This window comes from Callithrix jacchus, chromosome 2, assembly GCF_049354715.1.
Source record: "Callithrix jacchus isolate 240 chromosome 2, calJac240_pri, whole genome shotgun sequence".
In the NCBI taxonomy this organism is placed as follows: Eukaryota; Metazoa; Chordata; class Mammalia; order Primates; family Cebidae; genus Callithrix; species Callithrix jacchus.
This window is the reverse complement of record NC_133503.1, coordinates 180,805,099-180,821,915: the sequence shown is the minus strand read 5'-3', so window position 1 is coordinate 180,821,915 and position 16,817 is coordinate 180,805,099. Positions and strand designations below refer to the sequence as shown.

Genomic DNA, 16,817 nt, shown 5'->3' with positions numbered 1-16,817 from the left:
TGCTTTGCCATTTGCTAGTCACTGTCCATTTAATAACAAGTGGTTTTGTACTTTGTACCTTGCAAAAGAATCTCAGGATTGTTTAATTATTAACTAATGTCAATGTAGTTACTTTATGCATGGCATTTCATTAAGACCTAAAGTTTAATGTGCCTTATTTTTTTCTCATAATGATGGCACTGACACTACAATAAAAAACAGGTTACCTTTAAATTGCATCACTGAGCATATGTTAGCAGGAAAGTTTCATTTATATAGCAGAAGGGAAAATGTGAACAATTAAATTATGTTCCAATCCATGCTGTCTCTTTTATTAGTAACTCTAATTACTGCTTCATACATCTGGATAGATGGCATGGTACTTTTTATATCTCCAACTGGGATGATATATTGCCATTATTATGTATTAACTACACATTTTAAAATAAAACAAGTAATTATGAGGGTTATCAATGTGGCTTAGAAATATAACCACACATATATTAACCTGCCTTTATATTTTCTAAAATTACAGGTCTCATGTCACAATCAATCAAAACCTGTGGTCAAAATTTTTAAGGAGTTCTTTGGCTTTATGTCTTTCTTATGTATGCACAATATAAATTAAATTTTTGGAAAATTAGAGTGGTATCTTGCAATGGATAATTCATGAGTGAAGAGTACAAAATGCAATCCCTCCTCCTGAAGCCCAGATGCTTATTTATATGGACTCTGCACCTTTTTCACAGTTATGATGCCTTCCTGTGTGTCCTTCTCAGTCACAATGTCAAACATATCAGTACCATCGCCATCAATAATTCGGTATTCTACTTCAGCATTTTTCCCAGTGTCAGCATCGGTTGCTTTGACACTTCCAATGGCTGTGCCAACTGGGGAGGATTCAAGAACCCGAAGGTGAATAGTGTCTGTAAAATATAAAGAAAAGAAGAGAGAGAGAGAGAGATTATATTTCTCAATAGAATAGTCAAAAGCAAAAGGTGTATGAGGCAATAATATAGATCTTAAACTCTAAATCAGATGTTGACAAATGATGAATACACATAATATGGGTAACATTAAGGTCTAGGAACTTCGGGGGCTTTGGTCTGTGTATGTTATGAATAGTGAGAACCAAGTCCTAACAGTAGGAGGAATTCTGTTTTAAAAATGAGTATGTTCTAGTGAAACCCCATCTCTACTAAAACTAAAAAAAATTAGCCAGGCATGGTGGTGGGTGCCTGTAATCCCAGCTACTCAGGAGACTGAGGCAGGAGAATTGCTTGAACCTGTCAGGCAGAGATTGCAGTGAGCCCAGATCGCACCATTGCACTCCAGCCTGGGCAACAAGAGTGAGACTCCATCTCCCCCTCTACCAAAAGAAAGAGCATGTTCATGAAAAGGAATGGCTTCATGTCTTTTGCAGAAACATGGATAGAGGGGGAGGCCAGTATCCTTAGCAAACTAATGCAGGAACAGAAAAATCAAATACCACATGCTATTACTCATAAGTGGGAGCTAAGTGATGAGAACTCACAGACACAAAGAGATGAACAACAGACCCTGGAGCTTACTTGAGGTTGGAGGAAGGGAGGGAGGGAGGGAGGGAGGAGGGAGAAGAACAGAAAAACAATAACTACTGAGTACTAACCCTAGTCCCTGGGTTATGAAATATAGATCTGTACAATAAACACTCATGACACAAGTTTACCTATTTAACAAACCTGTACATGTACCCCTGAACCTAAAGTTAAAAAAATTAGCATGTTGCTTCTTCTTTCTTTCTTTTGAGATGGGGGTCTTTCTACGTTGCCCAGGCTGGTCTGAGCTCAAGCTATCCTTCTACCTTAATGTCTGGGGTAGCTGAGATTACAGATGCCAACCACTACACCAGGCAAGCATATACTTGTTCATTGCATAGATCTGCTTTGAGTGCAGATATGTATTTGTGTGTGTTCACACAATCACTACAAACCACAGGATATACAGTAGTTGTTTTTATTATGCTATATTTAGTTATTTACTACTCATACTTATTTCAACTGATGGGAGAACATTAAAAAAAAATCCAATGAAACCAGCCGTAATGGGTAGGAATCTTATTTGCACTTGTGACAGAATGAACAAAGGACAGTCTGTGGGAAAAACATAAAGATGCCCTTTGCAGTGTCATAGCAAAAACAGTAAATACTGACAAACTCCCCTTCATTCCAGAGCAAAACAGGAATTTGAATTTATCTATGCTTTCCGTGTACCTAGATGTTCTTCCAGCATGAACAACCTCTACTGCTAATGAGATTTATGTTTCAGCACCTGATCATAAACCACATATTTCTGACGGATTAATCGACCCCGAGTACACCTCTGATTATAGCACCTTCTTGCTCGTAAACCTTAAGCAAGTTTCTTAATATACATAATAAAGTCCAGACCTCTTAGTTTGTCACAGTCTTGCCTGGATATATCTCTCCTATATCATTTTGCACTTAGTTACTTCCATGAAAGATATTGACCAAATTGGGCTTTTCAACGTTTTCTCTTCAAAATTTAGTTTCATGTATCATTCCTATATCACTATTTCTTTTTTATTTTTCTTCTTTTTTTTTTTGAGATAAAGTCTCACTCTGTCACCCAAGCTGGAGTGCTAGAGTGCAGTGGCATCATCTAGGCTCACTGCATCCTCAACTCCCAGGTTCAAGTGATTCTCCTGCTTCAGCCTACCCAGTAGCTGGGATTACAGGCACCTGCCACCACACCCAGCTAATGTTTGTATTTTTAGTAGAGACAGGGTTTCACCATATTAGTCAGGCTGGTCTCGAACTCCTGACCTCAGATGATCTGCCCTCCTTGGCCTACCAAAGTGCTGAGATTACAGGCATGAACCACTGCGCCTGGCCACTTTATCACTATTTCTGTATTTCTCATGGTATTTTTCTCACATAAAATGTATCTCCTTATCCTCAGGTTACCATAACACAGTTTACCAAATCTGAGAAAATGGTACTGTTCAAAGCTGACTGCTTGTGTGGCTATGCCACGCCAAGGAGCGAGATCTCAGAAGGAATGAGCCAGCAGACACTTTGTTCGTAGGATTCTAGTCCCTAGAATTGTGAGAAAATACATTTGTGTGGTTGAAGCCATCCAGCCTTTGAGACTGTGTTGTTGCAGCCCTAACAAATGACTACGGGCAAATATACAACACTGCATTTTGGAAGTCATTTCCTAAGAGACATCATTAAAACTCAGTTTCCATCACACTGTAGTTGGTCACTTAGCCTGTATCCTTCTTTGTCATTCTATCGCTGGTAACATACCACTGAAAGCAACTCTCAACTCATTACTTTGCTACAACCTTATTGGTTCTCTTTGCCTTTGCTGATTCTTCTCTGTGGAACACCTGTTCCCTGGATGTTCTGATGGCTCTCCTGCTCTCTTCCTTCAGCTGTGTGCTCTACGGGGACCTCCTTAAGAGCTTTCACTAATAGCTTAACTGAAAATAGCCTTATCAAAAATAGTACTTGCAATCACTTCTTCTATCACCTGTCATTACCAGGCATCCTATCTCCTTACTTATTTGTATGGAACATAAGAATATAACAGAAAACAGGCACTTAGTATTTTTGTCTAAGGATTCATTTGAGTGTTGTAGCCACCACATTATTATTCATATATTGGATAAATTACTTGTGTATTGTATTTTGTATAGAAGCTTCCTAACTAGTCTACTGCTGAGGGAATGTGTTCTTTTCGGGTCCTCCAGTGGGGCGTAGTTTTAAGGGCAAGAACTTCCCAGCGTTGTACCCCGCTCCCATTTCTCTCCATCCGGGAGATTTAATGTCTCTGTACAAATTTTAATGGGGGCGGGAAGAATCAAAAAGTCAATCACTCCAGCGGAAGTCCTAAGGAACTCCCTTCATTGGCCAGAAGTCTAGAAGGGGTTCCTCCCAGGCTAAAAGTACCCTTCTTCCACACCCTTTTGGACTCCAGGCAGGTTTGGATCCCCTTCACAAACACTCTCTCATGTAAGCCGTCTTTCTCTCTCCTGGATTTCCCCTCTAGAATCCCCTTCCACACTCCTCGTGGAAGTCTTCTCTCTTCTTCTTCTTTTTTTTTTTTTTTTTCTCTTTCTCTACCTAAATAAATTTACTTTCTGCAAAAACTGTTTGGGGTCCAGTATTTACTTTACGAGGGCACTTGGTCACCTCTCTCATTCTTGAGAAAGAAAGAACCTTGGAGAAATGTCCTCTCAGGGGAGCTAAGGGCTCCCCTGAACCCAACAGTAGCTCCTATGCTTGGCCAAATCAATTCGTACACACACACACTTTAGTCCACATTGCAGCCCTGTTGTCCCTTAAAAACATCCATCTTATCAAGCTTTATTTAGAGTTTCAAAAGTCTTTGTTGCCATTGTACTTAAAAGAAAATATCCATAGGCTGACCCTTCACAATATAGACCCTCTGTCCTGTCAGTCTCGCTCAAATTAATACTACCTAATAATCTTGGTCTCTTTTAGCTTTGTCCAACGAGTTTTTCTTACCTCAACCTTTTTTTTCCTCTATTTATGAAAGATTTTCCACCCGACTCTGCCTGGTAACCACATACTTTTTAAATATAGTTCACTATGATTCTACCACAGAACATCATAAACTCTAACCTGTTGATTGCACCACCTTTTTTTAAAAATTAAATTTTATACAGTGGCACCTCAATAAATGATTTATTACTCCTTACCAAAGGTGATCTTTCTAAAATACAAAAATAATATCACTGCCCCAATGAAAGCACTTATTATTGATGTTAAGTGTTTAATTTCATTTGGTGTATAAGACCTATAAAATTTGGTTTCTGCTAAAATCTTTATTATTACTAGTATGTGTATTCTCAGAGCTAGAGCATATAGGAAATTCAGCCACAATATTTTTTTAATTAATGAGTTTTCATTAAAAAAAATTAAATACGAGGACCATTTAACAAAACAAATACAAATACATGGATTATTGGATTGAGAAACATTATATATATATAGCTTGAATCCATCATTTAGAGAGTACAGATTCTTTTAGAGTTGGCATGAAACATTTAATTCAGTCTAACCAAATACTACGTTATTAGGCAAACTTGAATACAATTTAGTAACCACTATCTAATAAATATTCTGACTACCCTGCAATTAAATTAAATGTTAACACAGAAATGATAAACTGAAATCCTTATATTCCTGAATATGTTAAAAAATAGAATTAAAAATAACAGATAATATTAAGATTGTGAAGGTTAGAAAATATTACCAACACTTATGCACTAATAAAATTGAATACCTAGCCTTAGTGGGAAACCCCTAAAAATATATCAAAATTGACAAAAGAGGAAATGAAGTGTGATTTAAAGTATTCTGCCATTCCAAATCCAAACAGTTCACTCAGTTTTCAAGGAACACTCATGGAAAAGAAAATTCCAGTCTTACACAAAGACTCCTTGAAGAAAGAAAAGTGGGGTTCCTATCGTAGCTCTTGAGAATAGTATTACCCTGATATAAAACCAGACAGGAGAAGAAGAGTCCAGTGGGCATATAGTGTGATCAGTATTCAGGCTCTAACACATAGAAATGCATAACATTTCATAAGTTCATCTTAATACCTTTTAATTTAAAATCACGTAAAGTCTCGTTTATGATAAACACTCTTCTAATCATTTTACTACTAACTAAATTTCTGACTTTGTTCAAATTTCACAGTCTTTGTGATTAAAGTCATTCTTTTTTTCTAGAGATATCACTGTGCCTTTGGTTGTCATGTCTTCGCACTTTCCTCCAATCTGTGAGAATTATTTAATCTTTGTCTTTCATGACTCATATGGTTTGGCTGTGTCCCCACTCAAATCTCATTTTGAATTATAGCTCCCACAATTTACACATGTTGTGGGAGGGACCCATGGTGGGGGGACGGGTAATTGAATCATGGTGGCAGGTCTTTCCAATGCTGTTTTCATGACAGTGAATCAGTCTCACGAGATCTGATGGTTTTATAGAGATGAATTCCCCTGAACATGCCATCTTTTGCTTGCAGCCATGTAAGATGTCCTTTGCTCTTCCACCAGGATTGTGAGTCCTTCCCAGCCATGTATAACTGTGAGTCAATCAAATTTCTTTCCTTTATAAAACACAGTCTCGGACATGTCTTTATTAGCAGCGTGAAAACAGACTAATGCAATGACTTTACACTTTTAAAGAATACTTGTGAAGTTACTATGCAGAATTTCTTTCAGCGAGGGTCTGTCTCATATGTTCTTGTCATTTAAGTCATGCATTTTTGTCAAGACCATCACAGAAGCAATCTGTTCTTAGTGTATTATTTCACAGCAGGTAGTATCTGATGTCAATATGTCTTATGACTGGTGACCTTAAGGTGGTTAAAGTGTTTCTGCCAGTTTTCTCCTTTGTTAAGTCACTATTTTTCTTCATAATTAATACACAACTTGGTGAAGATATTTTGCACTTATGCAAATATCCCATTTCTCCTAAAAAAAATATGCCCACTAACATTAGCATCAGTCAGTGATCTTGCTGGCAATAATACTGTGGTTTACTAATAGTGATTTTCAATTTTTTTTCATTCAGTTCCACATTTATTATTTGAAATTCTTCTATAGGGAAAAGCTGCCCCTTCTCTCTTTTATTTTTACTTATGCTTTTATTTATTTAGTGGATCAGTATAGACTCAAAAACATTTATTTTATTTATTTGAATCTAATAATATGGTTATTTATTGTTTTCTGAAAATTCTTCCAGATTCAGCCATTGGATGTTTTTTTTTTTTTTTTTTTTTTTTAGATGGGTTCTGGTGCCTTTCAACATGCCTCCATCATTCTCTCAGCATGCTTTCTTAATTTCTGGCATCACAAAATGTTCCAAGTCCATTTTATATATTTTGTGCCCAAGCCCTCAAATCAAACAAGTTTCCATACATGCCTGATTGCTTCTGCTGCAGAAAGAACCATAATTAAAATATTAAAAATCAAAAAATAACTCTTCCTTCAAATGTGGAAATATGTCAAAATATGTACACAAAAGTATTTGTATTAGAAATAAATCTATGTATTGAATATAAAATATAAATAACAGCAAGTTGTTTTTTAACATGTTAATTGATCTTTGTTTTAGAAATCAACTATCTGTATCTTGAAATCTATTATTTATAATATTAGTATTTAAAACTTTTCAGCAAAAGAAAAAAATCAGTACAAGAATAAAACGGAAGTATTTAAATAGCAGTGCTATAACAGAACAGATTACACAGATTTTTTATAATTTATATTTGTAAAGTAGTCACACATTTTTATTTAATCATTAGTGCTGAAAAGGGCCTACAATTTCATTTCTTGGCATGAAACACAACTCTAGTGCCAAAACAAGAGTCAATAATACCACTGTTTTCACACTGATATAAACTAAGTTTTCTTGGAGATTTGCTGTTTCTAAGTCTGAGGAATTAAAAGGAAAGTGAGAACAGGATTTCTTCATGAGATCAAAATTAACTGAGATATCAAAGATTAATGCAATCACAGAAAAGTACAAAGAAACCAATCCACTTTACTGGCCAACATTTAGAAAATTTGATAGTCAATGAGAATAATAATTCAGGTGATTAAAATACATTAAATCATATTTGCTCTTGGCAATGCAAGCTAAATAGTTCAGTTTAATATCTTAGTGAAAAACAATTAATATTTGTGGATTACATGTAAAGATAAAGATATTTGTATGAAGGTGGTGAAAAAACACAAGCCCAAATTGAAGGGAAATGAGAACCTAGAGAAGCAAGTGAAAAGTTAAAAGTTTTTTGGCCTAGGGATATTTGCCATTTTCACAAAATTTATCTTTACTTTTATGGCCTCTTGAAGCAAGGAGGGCATAGACCAAAGTCAAGGTTATCTACAAGTTTATTTACTGAAGGAGAAGATAGACTCCAAAGTAACTAAATCTAATGAGTTTTGCACCATGTGTAAGAGGGATCCAGATTGTAAGCCACCCTTGACAACGTAGTGTAGGCTCAGATAACCCTGGTACATATCTATGTTTACAGACACAGAAAGCTTTTTTTTTTTTTTCAAAACAATAAAGTTTCTAAGCTCCCATAGCCTATTCTTTTTTTTTTTTTTTTTTGGAAAAAAAGAAAAAGAAATAAAGTAAGAGAAAAAGAAAGAAAGAAAGAAAATAAAGGAGAGGAAGAAAGAGGAAGAGGAACAGAGAGAGAATGGGAGTGTTGCTTTATTGCCCTGGCTAGAATCCAGGCTAAAAATGGGTATTGAAAACCTCTTTTATGCCAGTAATTGTGCTTAATAATGGAGACAGGAAAAAATGAGGGAGGAAAATAACAAGTAAGTAGCCAACCAGTATTTCATTTAAACCTGTGAGTAGGTGTGATGTGGTACTGATAAGAGTGTATATTTTGTGTATTTAAAATGGAGAGTTCTATAACTGTTTATTAAGTTTACTTGTTCCGGATCTGAGTTCAAGTCCTGGATATCCTTGTTAATTTTCTGTCTCATTGATCTATCTAATATTGATGTTGAAGTCTCCCACTATTATTGTGTGGGAGTCTACATAAGTCTTATGTATCTGGGTGTTCCTGTATTGGGTATGTATATATTTAGGATCATTAGGTCTTCTTGTTGAGTTGATCCTTTTACCATTATGTAATGACCTTCCTTGCCTCTTTTGATCTTTGTTGCTTTAAAATCTATTTTATCAGAGGTGAGAATTGCAACTCCTGCTTTTTATTTATTTATTTACTTTTGCTCTCCATTTGATTGGTAAATCTTTCTCCATCCCTTTGTTTTGAGTCTTTGTGTATCCTTGCATGTGAGATGGGTCTGGATGCAGCATACCAATGGGTTTTGGCTGTGTCTTTTGATTGGGGGATTTAGTTGATTTAAATTTAAGATTAATAATAATATATGTGAGTTTATCACTGCCATTTGGAGTTAGCTGGCTGTTTTGCCCGTTACTTGATATAAATTCTTTATTATGTTGATGCTGTTTGCTTTTTGGTATATTTTGGAAAGGCTAATACTGGTTGTTTAATGCTCTTGTAAAGCAGGCCTGGTGGTGATGAAATCTCTGAGTACTTGCTTGTTCACAAAAGATTTTATTTTTCCTTCACTTGTGAAGCTTAGTTTGGCTGGATATGAATTTCTGGGTTGAAAGTCCTTTTCTTTAAGGATGTTGAATATTGGACCCCACTCTATTCTGGCTTGTAGGGTTTATGCTGAGAGATCTGCTGTGAGTCTGATAGGCTTCACTCTGTGGGTAACCTGACCTTTCTCTCTGGCTGCCCTTAGTATTTTCTCCTTCATTTCAACCTTGGTGAATCTAACGATTATGTGCTTTGGGGTTACTCTTCTTGAGGAATATCTTTGTGGTGTTCTCTGTATTACCTGGAGTTGAATATTGTCCTGCCTTGCTAGGTTGGGAAAGTTTTCCTGAATAATATCCTGGAGAGTATTTTCCAGCTTGGATTCATTCTCTTCGTCACATTCAGGTACACCTATCAAAAGTAGATTAGGTCTTTTCATGTAGTCCCATATTTCTTGGAGACTTTGCTCATTCCTTTTTATCCTTTTTTTCTCTAATCTTGTCTTCTTGTTTTATTTCATTAAGTTGGTCTTCGACCTCTGAAATTCTTTCTTCTACTTGATCAATTTGGCTGTTAAAACTTGTGCATACTTCACGAAGTTCTCATGTTGTGTTTTTCAACTCCATTAATTCACTTATATTCCTCTCTATATTGTCTATTCTTGTTAGCATTTCATCAAATTTTTTCAAAGTTCTTAGTGTCTTTGCATTGGTTTACAGCAAGTTCTTTTAACTCCCAGAAGTTTCTTATCATCCACCTTCTGAAGCCTACTTCTGTTAATGGAACACACTCGTTCTCCATCAGGCCTTGTTCCATTGTTGATGAGGAACTGTGATTCCCTGTAGAGGGAGAGGTGTTCTGATTTTGGGTATTCTCAGCCTTTTTAGGCCTGTTTCTTCTCTTCATTATAAATTTAACCATCTGTCCCCTTTGTAATTACCCACTTTCTAATTAGGTTTCTGAGTGGATGTCCAATTTGTTGATTCCCAGCACTGGAATCTGATCAACCCACTGCGCCAGCTAAAACAGCAGCATTAAGATTGATGGTGCTTTTCTGCCCTGGAATCTCCAGTCTGGCTTCCTTCTTGAGTTCATCCTTCAATCACCTGAATAGGCGACTCTGCCTTTCCAGAGCTTAGCCAAAAGGGGACGCAGTCCCGTTTACTCTACACCAAGAACCAGTGCACCAAAGTGCCAGCAAAACCGCCGTGCTGGCCACAAGAGTCATGCTGGTGACCCGTGGGGCTCCTCCGTTGGGAATCTCCTGTTCCGTTAGCAACAAAAATTCGAAAGTGTGGCATCCTCTCCTTCTCTGCGCTTTCACTGGGAGCTTCAATTCCGAGCTGCTAGTGATCAGCCATCTTAGGATCTCTCTCTACAGACATAGAAAACTTTAACTGCTAGGGAAGATGGTGACACTGTGGTATCCACAACGGATTGGGATGAAGGATCATAAAGCAGAGTAAAATTACTTGAAGGAGAGTCTATGAACAGACAAGAAAACCTCTAAGTTTGTCCTAAATAGGAGGACCCTTTCTGGGTGCCTTTTGCAAAAGTGAGGGCCATTAATAGCTCTGAAAACTTTCTTGTATAGCTCAGTGAGAGTATAGCTGTAAACATTTAGCTCATAAAGCTGCAAAGGAAGGAAAATGAAGGCAATAGTATCCTAAAATATCGAACAACACATGAAATGCATGTTGGAGAGAGGAACAGATACAAACACACACACACACACACTGGTATACACATATATATACATATATACACATAAATACAAATTTATATATATACACATATACACAAATATATGGGCAAGCTAAATAATTCAGTGTAATATAGTGTATATATACACATGTGGATATATAATGAACAGTTTTAATAAGCTAATAGATCTTTAATATTTTAATGGAATATCTCATTTTCCCTCTTTAGTAAAAATAAGCTTTTGAAACTCTCCACTGAACGAAAATTCAGCCCTGCTGCAATGTTGCAGGATTTTCTGCCTCAAAGATCACAAGATCTCCCCTTTCAATGAATATCACATTTTTCCCCTGTTCTCTGCATATCTCAACATAATACTTTAACTGAAAATTATCAAGTGATATCTGTATATTAATAAAGTTATTTTAATGCCAAAGGCAGCTTTTACCCACATGGTAGAAGGTAATCTCTAAGTTTATTTTGCAAAAGATCAATTTTGATTTTTTCACATGTGCACTTTTTTTTTTTTTTTGAGACAGAGTCTTGCTCAGTCACCCAGGCTGTGATGCAGTGGCGTGATCTTGGCTTACTGCAACTTTCATCTCCCGGGTTCAAGTGATTCTGATGCAGTAGCCTTCTGAGTATCTGGGATTACAGTTGTGCACAACCACACCTGGCTAATTTTTGTATTTTTAGTACAGATAGGGTTTTGCCATGTTACCAAAACTGGTCATAAACTCCTGGCCTCAAGTGATCTACCTGCCTCAGCCTCCCAAAGTGCTGGTATTATAGGCATGAGCCACTGTGCCCAGCCCACATGCAAAATTTGAGTTAAAAATTCTCAGTCTGCATCTTTGTTGTTTTCCCCAGCAATCCTAAACTTATAAAATAATTTTTAGCAAAACTTATAGTTTATAAAACAATGTAGATCAATATTTTAATGATCTTCAGTTGAGTCTAAAACAACAAAACAAAATTTAAAAAGGTTGATAAATCAGTCTTACTCAAACTAAAACCTTCTATAAAATAAAGATCATGTATAGAAAGTGAAACATTTTACAAATAATGAGAAGATAGTTTCAGCACACATATATACAAGTATATATTTGAAGATCTACAAGAAAAGGCAGAATAACTAGTAGAAAAATTAGTCAAGGATGTTGATAGAAAACAATTTCCAGTGGAGGAAACATCAAAGATCCATAAACAGAGACAACAGTACTAAAATTAAACCGAGTAAATGCAAATTAAAGCCAAGATATGACACCTTTTTAAAAATTATACTTGAAGTTCTGGGATACATGTGCAGAATATGCAGGTTTGTTACATAGGTATACATGTGCCATGGTGATTTGCTGCACCCATCAAACTGTCATCTACATTACATATTTTCCCAAGTCTTTGCTATTGTGAACAGTATCACAATAAACATGTGTGTGCATGTGTCTTTATAGTATAATGACTTATAATTCTTTGTGTATATACCTAGTAATGGGATTGCTGGGTCAAATGGTATTTCTGGTTCTAGATCCTTGAGGAATTGTCACACTGTCTTCTACAATGGTTGAACTTGCACTCCCATCGATAGTGTAAAAGTGTTCCTATTTCTTTATATCCTCTCCAGCATCTATTGTTTTCTGACTTTTTAATAATCTCCATTCTAACTCGCATGAGATGGTATCTCATTGTGGTTTTCATTTGCCTTTCTCTAATGACCAGTGATGATGAGGTTTTTTTCAAATGTTTGTTGGCTGCATACATGTCTTCTTTTGAGAAGTGTCTGTTCATATACCTTGCCCACTTTTTAATGGGGTTGTGTTTTTTCTTGTAAATTTATACTTATGAAAAATTAATAAAAGTTAAGTCTGACAGTCCCTTGTATCAAAAGTATGTGGTAGAATAAAAACTGTGCAGAGTTGATGGGTGTTAAGTTTGACACAATGACTTTGGGAAATGTAGTTTCCTAGAGGTGCTGTAACAAAGTACTGAAAACTATGAGCCCAATAACTACAGAAACATACTCTCTGGCTGTTCTGGAGGATACAAGCCTCATAAGGACATACTCTCCTTGACTATCTAAGAGCAAATCTTCTCTTGATGCTTCTGCTACTGGAGTTTGCTGGAAATTCTTGGTGCCCTCAGCTTGTAGCTGTATCTCCATCACCATTATATAGTGAACTTCTCCCTGTGTATTCACTTGGCCATCCCTATCTATGTGTCTTAATTACCCCTTTTCATAAATATACCATTCATATTGGATTAGGGCTTTAACTCTAATACCCTCATTTTACACTGATTTTTCTCTATTTCCAAATAAGCTCAAATTCTGCAGTACTGGAGGTCAGTAATTTAGCCTATATATAGACATAAGTCATATAGAATTGTTGTTTTTAAAATGAATAAAATAAAAGGAAGTAAATCAAAGTGACAAACATCATAAGGACAAATGAATAAATCATTGTACAATCACACATCTCAGCAACATAATATAAAAGTGAAAAATGTGAGCTATACTTATTTGGAAAAATATGGTGAATCTTAGGTATATATTACTAAGTGAAAAAGACGAGTTTCAGAAAGTGGTGTATAGTGTAATACTATCTTTATAAACCTCAATCAAGAAGACTCAATATATTATTTAGGAATACATACATACTGCAATGAATATATACACACAGTTGTATACATATACACCTCCTTAACCCCATCCCTTATATATATATATGTCAATGACTGGATACTATCACATGGTACCACATGGTAATTAACTCTGGACTATATCTAAAAGGAGAGAATGATGTATGTCCATGTAAAGTATTCCTAACCTTAGTCTTTATGATGTACTTTTTCAGGTGGTGCTACTTATATTATTTTGTATTTATTAAATACTACCAGAAAATTTAAAACATACAAATAAACACATATACAACACAAGTAAGTTTTTTTGTTTTGTTTTGTTTGAGATGGAGTCTTGCTCTGTCACTCAGGCTGGAGTTCAGTGGGGTGATCTAGTCTCACTACAACCTCCGCCTCCTGTGTTCAAGTGATTCTCCTGCCTCAGTCTCCCAAGTAGCTGGTATTACAGCACCTGCCACCATGCCCAGCTATATATATATTTTTTGGTATTTTTAGTAGAGATGTGGTTTCACCACATTGTCTGGGCTGGTCCTGAACTCCTAACCTCAGGTGATCTGCTGGCCTTGGCCTCCCAAAGTGCTGGGATTACAGGCATGAGCCACAGCACCTGGCCACAGATAATTTTCGAGTTGAGAATTTAAAGCATAGGTAATATTCCTGGCACTCAACAAAGAAAACACAGGTCTGCTATTTAAGATTTAAATAGAAAAACAAAAAACAAAGAAGCAACAACAATCCAAACATACAAAACACTCCCCAAACAAAACAACTTGTAGCAGAGTCCGATCAACAAAATGGCTAATATTGGAGCAATCAGATGCAGCATGATCCACACACACACACACACACACACAGACACACACTCATGTTTAATATTTTTAAAGGAGTAAAAGTTGACATAAAAATATGACCAGACTCTAAAAAATGACTCAGAGTATTTGATATTAAACCAAATATAACTGATTATTAAAAATGTAATCATTGAAGTTAAGGAAATGATGAATAGGTTAAAAAGAAAATTAAGATCATCCAACAAGAAAATAAGTGAGTTGGAGGATAAAAGGAAGGAAGTAAATGTATTTAAAAAACGAATATGTAATTGTGAGTGTTATAAACAAACATTAAAACATCAGTGGACCTTTCAACAGCAAACCAGACCCTAGACATGTTTGAACAATAGTATCAAAATTGGATGATAACATTATTTTGAACCTTGAATGCTCACTTTAGCCACCATATTAAGTGTGGTAACTCAATGAAGATGGTTTTAGTTTCAGCATACTCCCTTTGGACCTTTTTAAAGAAGCTAGTGAAGAATCTATTCTAGGAAAATAAGGAACTAAATCAAGATTTAGGAATGCATGAGATCCAGAAAGCTAGACTCCAAAGCAAGAAATTTAATAAATAAATAAGAAAGAAAGAGGAGAAAAGAAAAAAAGAAACACCTGGCATAACAGGTGTTCCTGACTACGGAGATCAGCCAGCCTGTGCTGGAACCAGAATACTGAGGGCTTTAAGATTGCATCTTCACAACTGCCAGATTGAAGCAAATGCTACAGGGCTGTTCATTAACAAATTTTCAGCAGCTGCACACACAACACAAGCCTGTGATATCTTGGAAAAGATAACCTTGCTAAAGAAGATCTGTAATATCCATCAGTTTGAAATAATTACTTAGGAAATAAAATGCTCAGCTTTGAGAAAAAGGAGCATTTGAACTTTCGGAGCAGTGGTATGCTCTGTTATAAATTTTAGCACATGAGACCTAAATTTTACAGTTAACAGCAAAGCATTTTTGAAAATTACAATAAAATATCAGTTTTTGTCTTAAACAATAAAATTATTGATACATTTAGTGCTACAGTGAGAGTGCTCTTGGGACAGAAAGCCAAAGAGGGGGGTTGACGATGGTGAATATTAAAACAAAAGCACACACAAAAGAACCCTTTTCTAGTATGGAACACAAATTTGCAAAGATAACCAATATAGAAAAACAGGGGGGTGCGGGATGGTGGGGAGTGACATTATATTCTTGGAGAATAGAATGATGTGTAACTGATGTCCATTTTCACCAATGCTAAAAGCAAGTCAATGAGTAATGTATAAAATTCAACAAAAACAAGAAGATATTAGTTAGAAAATTGTAGCTTAATCCTAAACTAAAAAGAGTAATAAAGTTGTTACCTGTGAGAATTACAGCTACAGATGAGAATAGAATAGATGATTTATTTTATATATGTATATATACACACACATAGGCATACACAAATGCATTTAATATACTAGTAAATAATGTTTTAGTAATCAAATTAAAAATTTCCTAATGATACTAGAAATAATCAGTTTATGATAAAAAGCTACCAAATCATAGAATGTTCTTTTCAAAGAGAGAGAGACAGAGAGAACAAAAGAAAAAAAAAATGTTTCTTTGTTCCATTAATTGTACTTTTACACGGAATTCATTGTGAATATTATCTCTGGAAATTTGTTCTCAAACATTTTACTTTTAATTTGACTTCTTTGAGATTGTTTGATTTGTATTCTTAGGCACATACTTAAAATCTCAAAATATGTCTGCTTTAAACTTGCCATTATAGTTCTGGTCAAATATCTAAAATTATTTACAACTATATTTTAATTTTTTGGTGCAGAAACAATATTTGTTACAAGGTATATTTCATATTTATGAAAGTAAGTGTTTTTCATGTTAATTTTTACTACGTTCAAGACTTAAACTTTCAAGGAAAGTGATCATGCTCCACTGGTTTACATTAAAATGAATCTAAATTTTTAAAAATTTTACTGATGATCCAATAGAACTACATGGATGATCTATCAGTTCTTTTCCACAGCATTTGTCTGAAGAAATACAGGTGAGTTGTATGTGTATGCATGCATGCACATATGCACATTAATTTTTTTCTAAAGCACACATGCACATAAACACATTTATTTTTCCCTAAAACAAAAATTGATTATATAGCAACTTCAGAAATTAATTCACTCAACGAATTTCTATTCAGTTCCCTACATACATAAGTTGGTCACGCTTTTGCTGGAATGATGCTTATGCTCAGAAATCATTTTTAGGACAAGATTTATTGGGTCTATTTCAAAACTGAAAAGTGAATTTCTATATTTTATATGTACGAGTGATTCATTCACACTTTCTAATTTATTTCTAAGGCAAGTATGTTGAATATAAGTATCCTACTTTTTCAAGCAAACAAATTACTAATTAAGAACCAGCATGCTCTCTCTCCAAGGGTGTTTGCCATTTTGGGTAAGCAGTAGGCAGGGAACTAGAAAGCAGGCATAGATTGTTTATGCATACGCTGACTAAGGCAAATGAGTGCTTAAGTTTCAAT

General features: G+C 35.4%; 1 protein-coding gene across 1 annotated transcript in view; it reads right to left on the bottom strand.

Annotated features, from left to right (window-relative positions):
* CDH10 (cadherin 10) overlaps positions 1-16,817 on the bottom strand; it is a 168,930-nt gene that overhangs the window by 22,086 nt on the left and 130,027 nt on the right. The window contains exon 6 of the mRNA XM_035291745.3: positions 718-905. Coding sequence (XP_035147636.1) covers positions 718-905 — 188 coding nt within the window. The remainder of the gene's footprint in view (positions 1-717; positions 906-16,817) is intronic.